General features: G+C 35.4%; 1 protein-coding gene across 1 annotated transcript; it reads right to left on the bottom strand.

Annotated features, from left to right (window-relative positions):
- Positions 1-1,189: 1,189 nt before the first annotated feature.
- LOC137936284 (phosphoglycerate mutase-like protein 4) lies at positions 1,190-18,869 on the bottom strand. The gene is made up of 7 exons (XM_068780868.1): positions 18,638-18,869; positions 17,384-17,480; positions 11,570-11,620; positions 11,366-11,476; positions 3,756-3,887; positions 1,777-1,852; positions 1,190-1,693 (listed from the first exon to the last, which is right to left on the bottom strand). Exons 1-7 carry the CDS (start codon positions 18,670-18,672, stop codon positions 1,464-1,466), a joined length of 732 nt encoding a protein of 243 aa, XP_068636969.1. The 5' UTR covers positions 18,673-18,869; the 3' UTR covers positions 1,190-1,463.
- Positions 18,870-19,105: the final 236 nt, after the last annotated feature.

Raw genomic sequence — 19,105 nt, 5'->3', positions numbered from 1 at the left:
AATTACAAGTTCTATCTACACTAAAATAAGTGAAATTGACATTATATTATGTTCATAAAATAAATAATAAATATATTAATATTGATAGTAAAAATATTTTGGTAAATTTTTATATGAATTGTGCACTTTTACGAATAAGTTGTTTCTTATATTATATCTAAATAATTTAAATATAATTTAAAAATTTTACTTTCTTAGTTTGTTAATAGAAAAGTTAAGTAAAACCATATCAAAAATTTAAATCTATTAGAGTAATTTTATATAATAAAATGCACTCTTTGTATTTATATAAATTCATGATTTTTAATATTATATTTCATTACTAATTTAAGAGTGAGAGTTTAGATGTTGGAAAAGTAACAATTTGATCTAGCATTTGTTTATTCATTTAATTATTTTATTTTTAAATAAATAAATAATCTTAATTGAAATTTTTAATTATTTATTAATTTAGACAAATTAAAATCTATCTTAGTTTATTAATAAAAAATTATATAAAAATATCTTATAAAAATTAAATCTATTAGAATAATTTTATTTTATAAAATACCCTCCCTGTTTTTTTATATATAAATTCATAATTTTTAATATTATATTAATTACTAATTTAAGAGTGAGAATTTAGATATTTCAAAAGTAACAATCTGATTAACCATTTGGATATTATAAAAGTAAGCATTTGTTTAATTTTTTCATTTTATATATTTAATTAATAAATAGTGTTAATGTAATTTATTAATTAAGACATGTTAAAATCTATCTTAGTTTATTAATAGGAAGTTAAGTCAAACTATCTTATTAAAGTTAAATCTATCAGAATAATTTTATATAATAAACTATTTTTTTATTTATATACATTCATGATTTTTAATATTGTATTCAATTACTAACTTAATAGTGAGGATTTAGATATTACAAAAGCAACAATTTGATTAACCATTTGGATAAAATAAGTTAAAATCTATCTTAACTTAATAATAGAAAATAAATAAAATGATATTATAAAAGTTAAATCTATCAGTATTTTATTAATAAACTATTTTGTACTCACTAATTTAAAAAAGTACTTTATGCTGGAAGAAAAGAAGAGTAATTGTAAGTGCAGTGCACTCTACAGAGATTTCAAGTGTAACAATTTCAGTAGAACCCGCCTTTACTCTTCAAAAGAGAAATTTCAAGCTGCCTACATCTTATCCGAACAAAGAGATGAATGACATTGTCTCTTTCTCTTTATCCATAAACAAAAAGTTGACATGTTTAAGCGAATTATGGGCTTCAATCTGACATTGGCAAAACAATTTTCATCAAGTAATCAGTACGTAAGTCTAACTTGATTGGTACAAAATACTGAAGGCCAAAAAACGCCTTAATTTGTCCTGCCGTACTAGAGCCAGAAATAGATTAACCAATACCAGAAAAAAATGAATTCGCTTTCCCTGGCTGTGGGAAGAGCTATAATTGAGCTAACCCGAATGCCGGTCACCTCCGAAGCCGCTCTCAAGAAAACCAGATCTGTCAAGATGGCTCACATCGCCCCATCTTTTAATGACCCAACGGCAGTCAGACAGATGAAATATGTTTAAAGATGTATTCAACACCTTTCCCTGGGATGATCCCTTTGGAGCAGAATGCCCAGCTCGCTCATAAAGTGCTCTAAGAGTTCCACCATGGGTAACCACAACAATTTGCTCTCCTGCGCAAATGGTAATAATACTAAGAAGCTTCTCACTGAAAAGATATATGAATAAAAGTTGTATTCATCAAATAGAAACCAACCTTTGTGGTTTGCAGCAATTTCTTCCAAGCCAGATGTTGCTCGATCATAAAGTTGATCTAAACTTTCTCCACCGCCCTGTCACCCAAGGGACACAAATTAAGGGCCTGTATGGAACCCCTAGAAAGGAAAGAAAATAGGTTTTTTTTTTCTCGTTTGGATGCCCATGGAAAATAAGAGAAAGAACAAAAGAGAATCGTGGTTTTTCTTGTTTGGAAACACAAGGAAAATGGAAAAGAAATAAAGTTAGTAATATTTTAAAATTTTGATCAAGTTTCTATTTTTTTTTTTTTTTCTCTTGGAATTGCATCATTTTAAGATGGAAAATATTATAACTAAGAGAAAAACATTTTCTTTTCTCTCCGTGATTCTCTGCTGCCAAACAACAGAAAATCACTTTCTTTCTCCTTTTCTTTTCTTTTCTTTTCTTTTCTAGGGGTTCCAAATAGACCCTAAAGCTCAGATATGAGATGCTTCCTAGAAAGAAGTGCTGGAGTTATATAGAGGAGGGTCAAGTTGAAGATCCACTTATAGCCAATGCTTCAGTACTTGTACTAGTTATGTGATTTATATAGCCTTTTTGACTCTGTCCAAACAGAGATATAAGGTAGATGGGCATGGGCTACTGGTAAGGTGGGTTGAAGTACATTTCAAAATGACTAGCTAAATTAAGAAGTCTCTTCCCAACTAGTAAGTACATAGATCTTTCTAATTTCTTATCCATGGACTATTGTTAACAATTTACATAGGTCACTGAAAATACAATAAATAGACAACAAGTAGAAAAAAGTGATGATAATTTGATAAAAGAAAGAGTTTCCTAAATCCTCTGCTTCGATGAAAAAATATAAGCAGAATCCGCTGAAATAACCTGGAAACGATGAGCTATGTTTTGTTTAATATCATCTTACAGAACATTTTTTACTGAAATGGTTACGGAATATTTTCAAGTGATCCACTCTCCGACAGCTAGCCTAATGCCACTCAAAACCATCGTACCTTAGTTTTCATACTCACTCGAAAGTTGCATTACCAGAAAAAGTTCAGATAAAAGAAAAAATTCAATGTGCTCAAAAGATTCTACTTGAAACAACATATCCTTCAATTGAGTGAAATATTACTCTGAAGTACTATTTGTGCAAAAAGACGGATCGTCAGACATCAGAAGATGACAATCCCAACTATTCCGGTCTTCAGCCCTTTTTGGAAGTCAAAATCTTGGCTGACTATGGATCTTTGACAGCATTTGGTGGCATCCAACCCAACAGCCAACATGGCTTTGTACATGTTACAGTTTTACCACAAAAGCAGAAAAGAAATGGAGTTATTAGAAAGCCAAACACACCTAATATAGGTCTGTTTGCTCATGGTGGCATCTTTGACAGCATTTGGTGGCGTCTAGCTCAACAGCCAACATGGCTTTGTACATGTTAAAGTTTTACCAGAAAAGGTAGAAAAGAAATGGAGTTACTAGAAGGCCAAACACACCTAATATAGGTCTGTTTGCTCATGGTGGCATCTTTGACAGCATTTGGTGGCGTCTAGCCCAACAGCCAACATGGCTTCGTACATGTTAAAGTTTTACCAGAAAAGGTAGAAAAGAAATGGAGTTAATAGAAACCCAAACACACCTAATATAGATGTGTTTGCACATGGTTTTCTGCAAGTTCAGAAACAGCATGCACTTTCTTTCAAGTTGTATAAGCAAATTGTAGTAAAACTGAGAGGAAATATATAAACCCAGAATGAAACAGTTAAGAGATTTTTTCAGGAATTTCAGTTCATTGCCCGTACTGAAGAGGTTTGTAACTCCTCAGAGCAAGTTTTCACTAAATTTACAAATCATAGCTAATTTTGGAGCAGTTCAGCTGCTCAGCATATGCTACCTTGGTTTGAATAAATTTCCACATTTACCCCAGAAAGTTAATAAAAAAGCAACGAGGCCTGAGAAAAAACCCAGAAGAAATATAGAGAAGCTTACAGGGACTTCTTGGTCTGTCTTAGGTGATACAAATGCTTGATAGGCCTTGGGGTTAAGCTTTGATGCTTCTCGAAATACTAGACCTTGAAGATCCCCCAAATTTCTTTCTCTCAATCTTGCATCTTTCTTTACCTGTGTAAATGTACTGAATCAGTAAAAAAAAAAAAAAAAAAAAAGAGTAAAAGAGAGAGAATTTGAGTTAAGAAGAACAGCAGTGTAGAGGGGAGAGAACAACAAGGTTGGCCTAATAGCAAGAAGCTGGGTGACGTTAACCTGCTTTCAGCATTTATTGCATCCAGCGTTAACACCACTAAGACTGAATGACCTTCAAAGTTAATGCATAGAACTAATTTTACAAGCCAGAATGGTTGTTATAGTAGTAGCATGGCTAGTTTTGTTTCAACCGTGTTTAACCAGGTTCAACCCAGATTAAAATTATATGATGCAATTTTGGTCTACAAACAATCCTTATCTATATATTCAAATTTCTTATTACTAACGATATCTATGAAAAGTAAGGTGGTTGGGGGACTTTGCTCTTCCTCTAGGAGGCCAAGTTTGAGTCAAATTTTAAATTTACATGACATAACTGGAATATTACAGCTGAAAAAAGCCAGTTTAGTAACAAAGGTTCCATAACAAACTGATCCAGATAAATTGGTCAGCTGGATATAAGTTAGAAACAGGTCTGACCTATCTGAGAACCAGGAAGGATCCAAGTTCCAGTCCAACCCAGTTCCACGAACCTGCCAGATCTAGGTGACAAAGATTGCCATACACAACAGGTTACACTGAAGAGGCACTGATAAAATTAGTCAACTACCAATTCTCCAAACCAAAAACATGAATACAAAGAAAACACATGTTTGCATTCATCTAAGGTTAAAGGCATTGAAAAGTAAGGCCTCTGACAAAAATAAAGTATCCTGTTTCATCTTCAGCACTGATGGAGAAAAGCATAAGTATTTAAAACACATAATTTGAAGCACTTCTAACAAAGACAAATTCTTAGCTTCAAAATACAAATATTGTCGATCTACAATTCACTCAATAACAATCTGAAATAAAATTTTCAGTCACCTTCCGAGACCAATACTAATTTTAACTTGTACTGGTAAATGTAAGTGAAGATAGAATGACTAATAGACTGGCCCATTGGTGCAAGTATTTACCACAGGGTATATTTTCTGTTGAGAGGCAAATTAAATATGTTATCAACCTTGGCTTTAGATCGTGTGGTAGTTTGGTTGTTTGATTATTCACAACATCATAAATCAACCTAACACTCAATGGTTGAGCATCTGGCTACAATTTTCTAAAGAAGTTCATTAAGGATATCTGTTGATTTTTAGAACTCCATAGATTTAGCTCATGGAGAAAAAGAGGGAGACACTCATCGGGAGAAAACAGGAGGAAGAAAGGTTATGAACTTGTAATCCTAACCCTTCCCCTAAGTTCAATTTATAGATTAATCAACCTACAATATTACAATTATAACCCTGGAACTTAACCTAATTACATCAATGCCATCTCTATGAGATGACTCTTTATTTACCATCCTGCCATCATTGTATAGGCTTGTGGGCCTTCTCCTTGATCTATGGGCCTTGAGCCCATCTTCCACATCTCTTGAATGTGTGAGCCTTCCTTGGTTTTATGGGCTTGGGCCCATCTTCCAACACACTTGGATATGTGGGTCTTCCTTGGTCTGTAGGCTTGGGCCCATCTTCCAACACTCCCCCTAAAACTTGGGGTGAGAGAACATCATGAACTCCCCAGCTTGCTGCAAATGGTGTATAGGATCTTCTCGTATAAAATGGCAGTCCTCCATATCTTCCAACACTCCCCCTCACACTGGTGATCTCTTCCATGAGGCCCAGTTGTTATAAGATAAGTGAGAGTAAAATCACCCCAAGCCGTATGACATCGCTTCATACTGCAGTCATAACTCATGCTGGATGTGGGGCACACTCCTATCTTTTGTAGGTAGTGGGTCTATACACAGTGCTCATAAGTGTAATAAAACTCCTCCATCACTGTGTCCCTCCACAAGACACCGAATCTCAAGTGGTAGGAGTAATAAATGCTAATTAAGGGGGGTAACGGGTAATTACCCGAAAGATAATATTCTGGGGCCAACTTGACTTTCTTCATCATCAGAGTAGCCAATGCTGATTAAAATCAGCAATTGAGAAATCCTTTTTCAATAATAATGTCTCATCCAAAGAGACACAATAGCAGTAGCTAAAATAGGCATGGGCCCAATAACACGTACCAAATAATCCTTTAAAATGACCCATAAAATAATCCGATGCGAGTCTGTGTAACAAATAATATGTTGACCAAGGAATAAGCTACCAATACATCAAAATAATAATCCAGTCGGAGAAAAAGAACCGAGTTGCGCCGAGTCAAATAGTAGACCACTATATTGCCGAGTCATGAAAGAAATATGTATAGAACTCGGGACCCGGACCCCTATAACTGAGGCAAAAAATAAGTGAGCCGAGTCAGGTTGACCTGGATCGAGTTGATCTGAACCGAGTTGAGCCGAGTTAACTTGGCAGATTAGAAACATCAAGTGATCGCTGGTTCACTGGTTTGACCCGGCAACATCTGGTCTGAGTTAGGCTCGGCGCTGAACCAGGATTTAATTTTCCTAACTTAGGAAAAATTAAATCTGGCAACTCCACCTTCTTCTTCCCCAACGCCGAACAACTCCGGAGACCAGAGATGGCAGGGAGGTATCGTCGCGGCAATCAGAAAAGGAACAGCAAGATCAAGATTAAATTCCGTGAATCAAGCGGCAATAAATCCGCAGTGTCGAAGTCGGCAATGAGCGAGATCCAGCAAGAGTTTCTGAAACCAGGAACTGCCATTTTACAAATCCCGTTAATTCAGCAGCCGAATCCCATTAAAATAGTAAGCCAGCTGCAAATAATCTGCACCGAAAACAGCTGGAGATGTTCAACAAAACAGCATGGAAAATCCTCTGCTAAAAGAAATACTCTCTGATTAGCATCCAGCTCTCTTCCAGAAATAAGATAAACGCCAACGAGCAATTTTGGAATTCTGGAATGAGATTACGGTTGCTGGAATGAAGACGACTTTCCAGCGAAGGCAACTTTCCAAGATTTTTAAAAAGGCAAGCTGTTGTATCCGGTTTCAATAAGACCTTCCAGAAATAAATCTTCCAACTGCTGTATCCTGCTGTCGACGCTAATCACCTAGAGATACCAGCATTGTCAAACGGCAATCACGCCAGAAATTCAGTATGAAATTCTTTAACCTTCCAAACAGCAATGGAAAGGCGATGTTCTAGAAGAGGCAACACAGCAGAGACAGCAGTAGTAAGAAAACGTGATCTTCCAAAAAATCTCTCCTCTTCTCTCGCAACTCCCGTCGGTTCGTCTGGTTGGATTGTTGTCAGCAGAGAGTTTACGAATGAAGCAGCAGGGATGCTTCGCATCCATTAATACGATCTGAGAAGAGTTGACATGATCTCTGGTGTTTGGTTTCGGAGAAATTTCTGATGATTGACGCAGAGAGATTCCCTTCGGAATCTCAGGCTGGACGACAACAGAGATGGCAAGTCTCAGAACTCTTCCAATGCAGCTAAAAGTGTAGGCGTTGTGATAAGAAATCTCCTCTGTAGGTTTACTTTCCATGTTTCATAAGGAAATCTATACAATCACAAACTTTCCTTCTCGGGATCACATTGCTAAAAAAAATTCTGAATCATCAGCAGTGAGAGCTTTGATCATGCCAGCACAGCAACATCTGAAATCCTTAAATGTATCTTCCACTGTCCGAGGAGTATAGGAAGCCCCCTCCATGTCTACCAGCGGATATAAACGTGGAGTGACACAAAGCAAAGAAAAAAGCAAAGCAATAGAGCAGGGGAGAACGAATGGAGCTTCCAAACTTATTGAAAAAAAGATTAACCCACAATACAACTCGGAATGAGAATTCTAAAGAAACCATAGTTACGAGTCCATAAAATTAATACTATGATATCATGTTGAGTTGGGTCCCAAGGCCCATCCCAAAATAACTAGCCAACTTAGGAAACCTCTTTCCCAACTAATAAACTCAAGATCTTTGTACTCCATAGGGGGAGTGTTAAGGAATAGTCCAACATGAATAGTCCAACATGGATTAGTGAGTACAAGGATCTTGAGTTTATTAGTTGGGGAAGAGGTTTCCTAAGTTGGCTAGTTATTTTGGGATGGACCTTGGACCCAACTTCACAATATCTAAACCATGTTTCGAGGCATGTCAAAGGAACTCTGTCAGGTGCCTTGTCAGCAAAGTAGAGATGTTGCACAAAGTCTTGTCTTCGGGTAATTGAGTTATAAACTTATGTTAGGGTTCTAACTGTCAGTCAAGGAAGCACACTGCTTTTGTTTTTTTTTTTTTTTCCAAATATCATAAGAGAATTTTATTAAGGCACACTCTGTTTGTCTTTGTCTTTGTTTGTCCAACTATTTTTTCAACTACAATCACATCTGCCTTACAGGTCCGACTTGTTTGATTGAGCTTTTATGTGGATTACATAAAGATCTCTATATTCACAATTTAGATATGATTACCTACGATTATTTTGCCATTTGGACACAGTATCCAAAATACATTAGCCTGGAATAGGAACATTTGACCCAAAACAGTGATCCATGTATTTCTCCATAATATTATAGTTTTTGAATGCAAATGAGCCATGAATTTGGATATTTGATTCTCAGTACACCCTAGAGCCTTATTATACAAAGACCAAGTAGACATGCTATAAGTGGGAACCTAGATAAACATGGATGGAGTCAACTTACAAGTAAAAAAGTTCGTGTTGATATACAAATATTTGAGAAAGGAGCATGTTACAGGTAAATGGAAGAAACTCTCCTACTTGGAACATGTAATCCAAACTAGAAGGTCCAAGAACCGAATAGAGAAATGACCTAACAACATGTAAAAGGATAAAACTGAAAAAACAATACTGTATGAAGTTTACAAGCAAACAATAAAATTGAAGATCAAAAATTCTATTTATGTTGAAGAATAAATATCGAAGAGTCTTACATGACTCTCATGGAATGGTGTCTCATGGGAAGGAGTTGTTGCTAAGGAGAAAGTTTAGTATTTTCAGATTTCTACTTAGTTAAAAGTTGTTTAATTGTGCTAGTATTTATCTTCAAGTAGTTGTTTATTTTGATTATCATTAGGAATTCTATTCTAGGTGTAACTAGGAGTTGGGTAGTTTAATTTCATTATGAGTTCATATATTTCCTCTATTATAACTAGAGGCCCAGTGTACTCAAATTACAACAGTTAATGATTCAACATGGTACTAAAGTAGGTCCTATGAGTTGATTCGGTCAACCCAGAGAGACTATATAATCCTTTTCTTATCTCTGATTTCTATTAGTTCGGATTTGTATTCTATTTTTTTCTTCCGCATTGATGTTTTCTTATCCCATTACCCCTTTTTTCCTTGAAGTTCTCACCTTCATACTACACTTTCCATATTACAAATCATATACTGGCGGAAAGATCTTTGAGTCTATTTCAACACAAAAATAATTTTACCAATGGGAGTTTTCTACAAAGAGAAATTGGCATCTGGAACAACAAAAATCATGCAGTAGGAAAGGTTTGAGTGGCAACCAAAAAACTTCATTTTTCAAACGTTTTATGCCATCACAAACGAGACTTTATATTAGAATTACAAAAAAGAAAGCTTTGTGAGTCTAATTTCTAACCCATTTAACCATTTTCTTAATCCGATGTGTCTAGATAGAGATATCAACATCGGAAGAACCAAAGGTCATGCTACCAGTATGTTGCTTACAAAAATCTGAATTTTAAGCTCCTTACTCAAAGATAAGTTTATTTGTTTCAATTATGGTTGTTTTTCCTTAGCGTACATAAATTTAAGGCTCCAAAGTTTATTTTTTAATTGCATGCCTCATTAATTTACAAACACCCACATCATAGTTCTTTCTTCTCAATCAAAACCTGGTTTTGCATGTACCATATAGTAGTCATGCATGCCAAAATTTCTCTTTTTCCTCTCCAGCCATTGCCTTCACTTTTGTATGCCATAAGTTCGCTCCTATATGGATGAAAATTCCATTGAAATTTCATCTTTAAAAAACCTTTTTGCTAGACAAAATTACCTTGTCTCTCACATGAAACCCTAAATTAGGGTTTGAGGTTGTTTCAAATGAAACAAGGGATAAAAAAGGCCTATTTCTCATGTTATTTTCTATTAGAATTTTCTATTTTATTTTACTAACTTGCTGCCATTGACTCTTAAGCTAAACAAGTTCTCTTATTCAACACCCTTTACTGTTCTTATGTGTCCTTGAGCTTCCTTCAAAACTTTCTATTTTTTTGTTCAATTGTGGTAAACTTTTTGCTCCTACGTAATGTTACTTCATTCCTCAAGAAAATTTCAAAAGGAATGATAGAAATCTAGACTTCTATTTTTTTATTCCTTTTTTTGTGTCAAGATTAATCACTCTCATTAATCTATTGATTTGATGAACACCTCCTTTTTTGGAAGTATGAGTGTTGCATTGCTTCCTTTTGTTTAAAGTATGAGTGCTACTATTTTTGTGTTTCTCTAGTATTTCTTCCATTCATTATCTTTTATTTTCATCACTTCGGAGCAATACTTATAGACCCACTATTTGCACAAAACAAAAGCACATCCAACATCCAGTTTGCGTCAACTATTTTATTATTTACCCAATAGGTATTTTTGTTTGAGCTACTTATAAAAAGTAAATAGTCTATTTTTTGTGCCCGAAAATTGAGCCTTTTTTCACCTTTGAAATTAATGGAGTTATTTTTTCTTTTCTAACTCAAGACCATTTTGATTGGTGTATTGAGTTTTGTCATATGACTAGGAGCGACTTTTTTTCTTCCATATTTGTTTGTCCAAGTCGGATCTTTATGTCCTATTTTATCCCCAACTTGAGAAGGAGAACTAGAAGAAAAAGTACAACCAATAGGTATTTTCTTCCATATTTTGTAATAAATTTTTATGTGACTTAAATATCTTAGGGGAGAATAGAAGATGAATAATTAGTATCTATGAAGAATGTTTTTAGCCAATGAAGATTGAAAACCAAGAATATTTTTCTTTGCAAATTGACGTTACAAACTCCAGCTTGAGGGGGTAGTGTTGAAGAATGAAAATGAAAGAGTCTTACATGACTCTCATGGAAAAGTGTCTCATGGGAAGGAGCTGTAGCCAAGGAGGAAGTTTAGTATTTTTAGATTTTTATTTTGTTAATAGTTGTTTAATTGTTCTAGGATTTATTATGAAGTAGTTATTTACTTTGATTATAATTAGGAATTCTATTCTAGGTGTAACTAGGAGTTAGGTAGTTTAATTTCATTATGATTTTATGTATTTCCTGTATTATTAATAGACTCATTGTACTCAAATTACAACAATCAATGAATTATTTCTTTTTTCTAGAAATTCAACAATTTATTTTCATATGACGACAACAAAAATTGGTACCAACAAGCACCTAGCTGGTGTATCATTGCGCCGACAACCACATATAGGAAAACTTTAGACAGTTAGTCTACTAAAATACCTCAGGCAAACCACAACTCTTTGCAATGATTTGTGCGGTATCATAAGCTCTCTTCAAATCAGAAGAGTAAATTGCTGAAACACTGAACTCCTTAGATAGTCGATCAGCTACCTAGATGGAAAAAAAAGATAGAGAATAAAATGCGAAGTGATTTATAGAAATTTAAAGAGTACAATAAATAAACATCAAGGAAGTTGTGCATACTGCAGCTGCTTGTTGCCTCCCAATGTCATTTAACTCAATATCCAAGTGCCCCTACATAAATGAGATCAACAAAATAACATGTGAAGTGTAACAGATGACAAAAGATATTAAAATTGAAGTCTCATATTAACAAATACAAAAGATTTATAATGCTGTATGAAAATTTTCTAGTGCTTTGAGAAGAAAGTGAGGCATAATGTTCGGACAGCGCGGAAGTTTTTTAACTTTGCGACCATTGTGATTATTATGAATTAGAAGCTGAAAATGTTTGGACTCAATTGTGAAGAGACTACTAGAATAACTTTTTGTGGGATTCTGAAAAAATGAAAAGATTGTTTCTCATTGTTGAACACCACTTGCTTCATATTATCTTTCTGAAATATTTAAGAAGCAACGAGTTTTAATGCAGATATGATAAAAAAAAAGCAAAACATTGTATTTATCAGCCATTGAATTATAGTTAAACCTGACAATAAGCCCAGACCCAACCTAGATCTGAGTGATTTAGTCTGGTTTTGGGGGGATATGAACATGTCCCACATTGTTCAAAAGGATCCGAGAATCCAACCAATTAGAAATTTATCTGAATAGGACTTAGACATAGAGAGATCCGACTTGGGTTTGACACGATTCCCAGCCAAATGTAGATAGTAGATCAGAGGAGGTAGTATGAAATGTCATGATTTCATTACATACATTTCATTTTTATCCTTTTTTTCTTATAATCCTTATTAATTTTTCTCAAAATGTTTTAATAATTTTGCATATTTTATATAACATGAAGAGAATAGAAGAGATTTGAGAGAGAAATAAGAGAGCAAAAGAGAGAAAAGAAAGATGGGGAAAAGCAGCAATGCTGCGTTGGAGTTCAGTGCTAAAAAAGCACGAGCTCCCCTCTTGAATTAATGATTTAGGTGAAAATTTTACAAAACGGCAAAAATGCCCCTAGTTACACAAATTCTATAAAACTTAAAATACAATTCAGAATGAGATGAAATTTGGAATATAAGATCTTAACTAAGATATCTATCTAGTAGAGTTAAGTAAAGAATAATCAGGGTGAGCGAAATGACCAAAACATCCCTGTACTAAAATTTTCATATTCCCCCTCCAATTGGAGCATAAATATCAAACAATCCCAACTTGTCACAAAATATTAAATGTTCACATCTCCCCAGAGGTTTTTGAACACATCTCCAAGTTGGTATGATGATCTCACATATGGTGTAACTACCTTCCCTTGCATAACTACATCTTTGATAAAGTGAAAATCCACTTCTATGTGTTTAGTTCTCTCATGCAACACTGAATTGTTTGCAATGAAGATAGCCACTTGATTGCCACGTTTCATCCTCATAGGTTCTGGGTGTTGGAAGCCAAACTCAAGAAGAATAGACTTGACTCACTTAAACTCACTAAATGTATACACTATAGCTCTATACTCAGCTTCTGCACTAGATCTAGCAATCACTATCTGTTTCTTACTTCTCCAATTTATTAAGTTACCCCCAACAAAGTAACAGTAGCCAGAAGTGGATATCCTATCCATTTTACTTCTAGTATATTTAGCATCAAAGCAACCTATCACATCAATCTTTTTACTTCAAGTGTATAATAGACCCTTTCCAGGGGACCCTTCTACCACTTTAAAAATCTCTGAGCAACTTCTAATTGTACCTTCCTTAGATTTTCCATAAATTAACTCACAATACCCACAACCAAGGATATATAGGGCCGGGTAACTGTAGCATAAATCAACTTGCCTACTAGGCATCTATACTATGTCTTGTCCTTGAGTACTAGTATTGATTTCCATGGGAGTCTCTACTGATTTTGCACCCAAAAGGCCATATTCCTATAGCATATCCAAAATGTACTTTCTCTCAGAGAGTACCATACCTTGTTTACTGCAAGCAACTTCAATACTAAGGAAGTATTTCAAGTGACCCAAATTTTTGGTTTGAAAGTGGGTGGACAAATGCTTCTTAACTTGGTTAATTCCTTCAAGATCATCCCCAAATAGTATAATATCATCAAAATGTACCAATAAGACAACTACGCCCATCTTTCTTTTGACTAGAAACATAAAAAGATAACAATGACTTTTGTAAAACTCAAACTGCATCACAACATTACTAAACTTTTCAAATCAAGCTCTGGGACTTTATTTAAGTCCATAGATAGCCTTCTTCAACCTGCATCCCTTCCCTGCCTCCCCCTGAGCAACATACCCAAGAGGTTGCTCCATAAAGACTTTTTCTTTCAAGTTACCATACAGAAATGCATTCTTCACATCAAGTTGAAAAAGTGGACATCCTTTATTAATTGCCACAGAAATCAAAATACGTATTGTGTACAAAACTTATTGCGTATGAAACTAGACTCGAATAGCTTTCGTTCAAGTATAATATTGCCAAATAAAAATATGCTTCTATTGAAGGAAATGATTTAATAAATTGTCAGCTCTGTAGTCTGGTCGAACTAATCTTCTATTCGGCTAACAGTTGAGACGAAGAAGGTTCCAAAGAAGGAATTCATACTAACATGTCCCCGTAGATTTTTTAGAAAATTAAATTAAATTGCCACATTTACCCTTAAGGTGATGCGCCTTAGACTTTTTTAAAATAAATGCCCCCCAAATTAAAATTTTTACCCCTCCCCTGGCTAGATACATTAGTGCATTTACATAAATTAGGGTTTAATTATCCCATCCCTCTTGGAAGATCAACCTCACCCTCAAGGTTGAGGACTAAGAAAGCATTGTAAGAACTTGTCTTCAATCTCCCAAGTTGTATACTTCTTGTTAAGCTTGTTTTGTTTTTGCTCATGTTATTTTGAGTTGGTGCTTGTTGAGCATAGGAGCTAGATCTAGGTCCAACCAAACTTCGTTTAGAGTGACAATATTTTGGTCTTGGATAATGGTGGGTAATTGTGTCGAATGTGAGGGTGGGTGATACATAGGTGGTGGATGAGGGTGAGAGCTCGGTTGTTGGTATGAGTGAGAATTTTCTTCTTAGAGCGGATCAAGGCTTGATTTTGGAAAGTGAATTTAGATGGGGTTCAGTTGGAAAATAGGGACGTAATGTGTGGTGTGGTTTATAGAAGGAATAGGATAGGGTTCGTAATGGGGGAGGGTAACTGGATGAGTAGTTTGGTGAAGAGGATTTGTTTAGGAAGGAGAGGGAGGGCTGAAATGGATGGAGAATATGAAGGAGTTGGGTGAGTTGTATGTGGATAGGACATTGATAATCCATATGGGTTGGGGTGAAGAGGAAAACAGTAAGGATTGTTTTCTTGAGATATAGTGTGAAACTATGAATGATTGGATTTGAGAGTTTGTTTAAAGGATGGCCAAATTGAGAGTGAAAGTGGGAATAAGTGTTCCGGTGTGTGGGGAAGGTTTGGACTGTTGTGGCATTAAGGTAGGTAGTGGGTGGGGTATATGGGTGGTGTTTGAAATTGATTAAGTTGATGTGGTGAAATTGGAGATGGATAAGATGAAATTTCATGGTTGGGTGTAAAAGTACGGATGTGCTGGGAAAGGGGTATGGTGGCTGGAGTAGAGGAATAAAAAAAAAAGGTTGGGGTATTGAGTGGTAATTTTGGCTTGGTGGAGGTGCCTTGAGGAGGGTGAGTGGGTATTACTCTAAAAAAAAAATGGAGGGGAAAAAAGATGGGGGAGGTTGATTTGGAAAACTTTGGTGGTGGTGAATAAGAAAAGTTACCAAAACATGTTTTGATGAGGTTTCATGACCCATTGCTTGTTGAGGAGAGGAAGAAGGTTTTGCCACTCTTGCTTCCAAGACAGATTGAAACATGTTTATTAGTTGTTGAATTTACCCTTCAAACTAATAATTTTTTTTGCCCAGCCAAACTTGTGAAGCAATGACCTCATGTTGTTGTTGTTGTTGTTCCATGCATCTTGTGTTCACCATGCTTCTTCTTTTCCTTTTTTTTGGTATAGGTGATTTTGGAGAAGGGAGAGCATTTAAGGGGGTTGGGATGTGATTTAGTAAGGTCAAGGGTCATGGGTTTGGCTGATAACAAATTGTAAGAAAAGTTAGGGAGTTAGGAGAGAAAATAGGGGGAATTTATTTCTCCTAAGATGTAGGGATATAATTTTTTTTTTTTTTTTTTTTTTTTTGTGGATGCGTATAGACCTAATGACATTCTAGGATTAGGTGAAACACGTGGAGTACAATGAAAAAATATTTTTTAGGGGTTTTAGGTAATGGGGAAAGGGAAAGGGAGGGCTAGGTGGAATAGGCTCAAGGAATAAAGAAAAAAGTTTCGACAGGACTAACCTTTATGGCTTCTGATGGTGATATCTCACAAAATATAGCTTAGAATATCAAAATTCTTTTTTCTATAGATATTAGACTTGAAGATCTTTAATTTGGTATGCACTTTGATATGTAAAGCTCTCACCTCGAGCAAGACCCTAGTCGGCTCCGATAGGGATATCTCTTTATAAAGAGATCAGATTGACTTGAAACTTATTGCTTATGAAACAAGACTTGAATAACTTTTTTCAAGTATAATATTGCCACATAAACTGTGCTTCTTGTGAAGGCAATGATCTGATAAATCGTCAAGTTTGTAGTCTGGCGGAATTAATCTTCTATTCGACTAACGGTTGAGATGGAGAAGGTCCCAAAGAAGCACTGATCTGATACTAATTGATAAGAACCTTACTTGTGAGAAGTCCTTATATTTTTTAAAAGTGAAAGGAAGAGTTGAAAGAGAAATTTAAGAGGGTTAGAATAAGAGAGAAGGGAAGAAGGGAGTAGTAAAGTAGAGGAGGAGAAGGAGAAAGTGAGAGATCTTGAAAGAAAAGAGAGAAGAAGAGAAGAGAAAAGATGGGAGAGGTGCTATCTTATCAAGAAGAGGGGACATTTCCCCTTTTTGCCCTCATGCCCCCACACCCCCTTCTTTCTTGGAGGTGGTACCACTTTCCATTTTGTAGTGGCATCATTTTCTATCTCTCTTTCTTCTTTTATTTCTTCTTCGTCTTCTTCTTTTTCTTCTTATTCTCTTCTTCCTTTTTTCTTCTTCTTCTTATCTTCTTCTTTGGGGGTAATTTTAGGTCTCTAGTATTCCACCCTTCTTGAGTATCAACCTTATCTTCAAGGTTGAAAGTTGGGGAATTATAGAAGGAATTCATCCTTAACTGTCCCAAGTGGCACCCCCTGGATTTTAGTTCTTGTCTACATGTTCAACAGTTTTAATTCCCTTTAATGTAGGAGATAAGATATATTTGACTATGAATGCAGATTCATTTTGTGAAAATTAATTCTACGGGTCAACCCATTCTTCTACTTCTTCCAAAAAAAATCTTATTTTTAGATCTCTGAATTCTCCTTTAAGTTTAGGTCAAAGGGCTTTGGTTATAAGACTGCAGTCACTGAAGCTGACAGTCTGATTTAGTTCACACCATGTGAACAGAGAAGTAATCCTGGGCCCGTTAAGTGATATGTGACATCAAAAGGGACTGGGCCCAGCTACTGACATTCAGACCATTGAAACGGATCGTCCATTTCATCTTATCTATACAATTTGCAGATGAGTGGATGGCAAGCACAGAACCACTGAACCTTTTACACCTCAGCCAGCCCACAGTCGATTCTTGAATTCATAGGACAATAACTGTTCTTGCATGTGCCTTATATGATTCAAGAGCTTTTTTTACCTAGAATTGAGTTCAGTAAAAAAATATAGAAGGATGTAACCTGTGAAGGAACTCAATTTAAGCACAATCTATCTTAATTTAGTCAACAGGTACTATTTAACAAGAAATCAGAACATAGAAGAAACCTGAATCTTTCCACAAGCATTCCACATAGTTTCCCCATGTCGTACCACAATGACTTCAGCAAAATCTGAAGGAACTCGACCAAAGCCTTCACTGTTACTGCAATAGTTTATAGGACATTGTAAGAAAGTGATTTCTTTTTCATGGCAATTTTTTGTTTAAAAAAGTTCAATGTTCATTTTTTCGTAAGACCATCTAGTGTCCTTTCAAGTGCACACTACTTGCAGAGTTTAGAACAGATAACTCAGTATGCAACTTTGGTATGTTCACTTAAATTTCTGATAAATTTTAGAAACATAAACTCGGCACCAAAAAGAGCATTGATTTTTAACATCCATCATTTTTTTAAGAAGAAGAAGAGTATCTATCAATTTGAGGATGACTTGCAAGCTCTAATGCTTATTAACCTGAACAGAAAGTGAAAAACAACGTTGAACCAGACTGGGATATCAATAAGAGAAACCATAATAAGTGCTGGAAGAAAAAAAGACTAAGATGAGGGGGGAATAATATATGACAGTCAATTTTAAGATAAGAAAAACTGCAACATTATCGTCCCAAAGCAAATGAGGTTATTTTTTCTTTATTATTATTATTTTTGTAAAGCCAAAAGCACATGATCCGTTAGATGTCACTGCAATTTGAACTGTTGAAGTTTTCACCTTCAATTGTCTACAATAGCAGAAGAAAATATAAGTTTCATATGAAACCCACACAGAAGAAAAAGAATTAATGATTTTCCTTCTAACAGCACCATATAGACCATCTGAACTTTCAACAGATAATGTTCATAAATAACAGACCACAGGAGATGCATCATTTGTGCCTAATAAAGGAGCTTCTTTTTTCTTCCTTACAATCAAGAAACCCTGTAAGAATCCGATCATGTCTCATTTACAGAAACATATGTGAACACAAATTACAACCATAGGAATTCTCAAGTGCTGTAATTTCATGATCACCACGATATTCAATAGAGTATGTGATATATCATCACGATTTAACTCTTCAAATGCAGCTTCCGAAGAATAGTCACGAATCCTCTGTTTCAGACTGTTCGAGTGGACATAATTTGATACCTTCTTGCTTGGAACATAAACAATTGTTGCTGGATCCTATTACGGACACAAATAAAGAAATAATCCACGGAGATGTGATATCATTATTCAGAATTTGTGTGCGACATTTGGACGGACTCCGATGATTTTGCTAGAGAAACAGTAAATAAACGGAAACACGAAGAATGTGACAATCACCTGAAATGAGAACTGGCAAAGCTCGACGCAGCCATGCGAGAGACGCAGATCGATCGACGACGAACAGAAACTAGTCCTCTATACGTCAGCCAACGATTTTCTGCTTCGAAATGGACGTTTACTGGACAGCGGAAAGTCCGAGTTACTATGCAGAGTTATATTCCTGAGACTGGCACATCTGCATTTGAGCACATTGATCATAAAATTCGCAGGATTTAAATAATTTAATCACGAAATCATATTCCAGTAAACCGGGGAAAATGTAAAATTTGGGCCAGGCCCCGAAAGGAGAAGTCAATGTCTAACAAGTAACAGTGACAAGCTACTCATCGCCTCACCGCCTCTTTCCGTGGATAAAAACTCTCCTCTACCTTGTGAAATAGAAGATTAAAGAAATTTCATTGGATAAAGTTTGGAAAAGATCTATCTCTAGAAGAGCAAAAACGGAAACTGAAAAACCTTTTTAGT

Source organism: Aristolochia californica, unplaced genomic scaffold (genome assembly GCF_029961685.1).
Source record: "Aristolochia californica isolate CCGP_79_NKW_82.1479 unplaced genomic scaffold, dmAriCali1.0.hap1 SCAF_7, whole genome shotgun sequence".
Lineage (NCBI taxonomy): Eukaryota > Viridiplantae > Streptophyta > Magnoliopsida > Piperales > Aristolochiaceae > Aristolochia > Aristolochia californica.
This window is presented reverse-complemented; position numbering and strand designations above follow the sequence as displayed.

What these genes read in the sequence shown, in the direction of transcription:
- LOC137936284 (XM_068780868.1), bottom strand. Translation starts at nt 18,672, where the DNA reads ATGGCTGCGTCGAGCTTTGCCAGTTCTCATTTCAG. An exon ending in TTTGCCAGTTCTCATTTCAG is followed by an intron (nt 17,481 to 18,637) that starts GTGATTGTCACA and finishes AAACTATTGCAG; the next exon opens with TAACAGTGAAGGCTTTGGTC. An exon ending in AATTGCTGCAAACCACAAAG is followed by an intron (nt 1,694 to 1,776) that starts GTTGGTTTCTAT and finishes CCATTTGCGCAG; the next exon opens with GAGAGCAAATTGTTGTGGTT.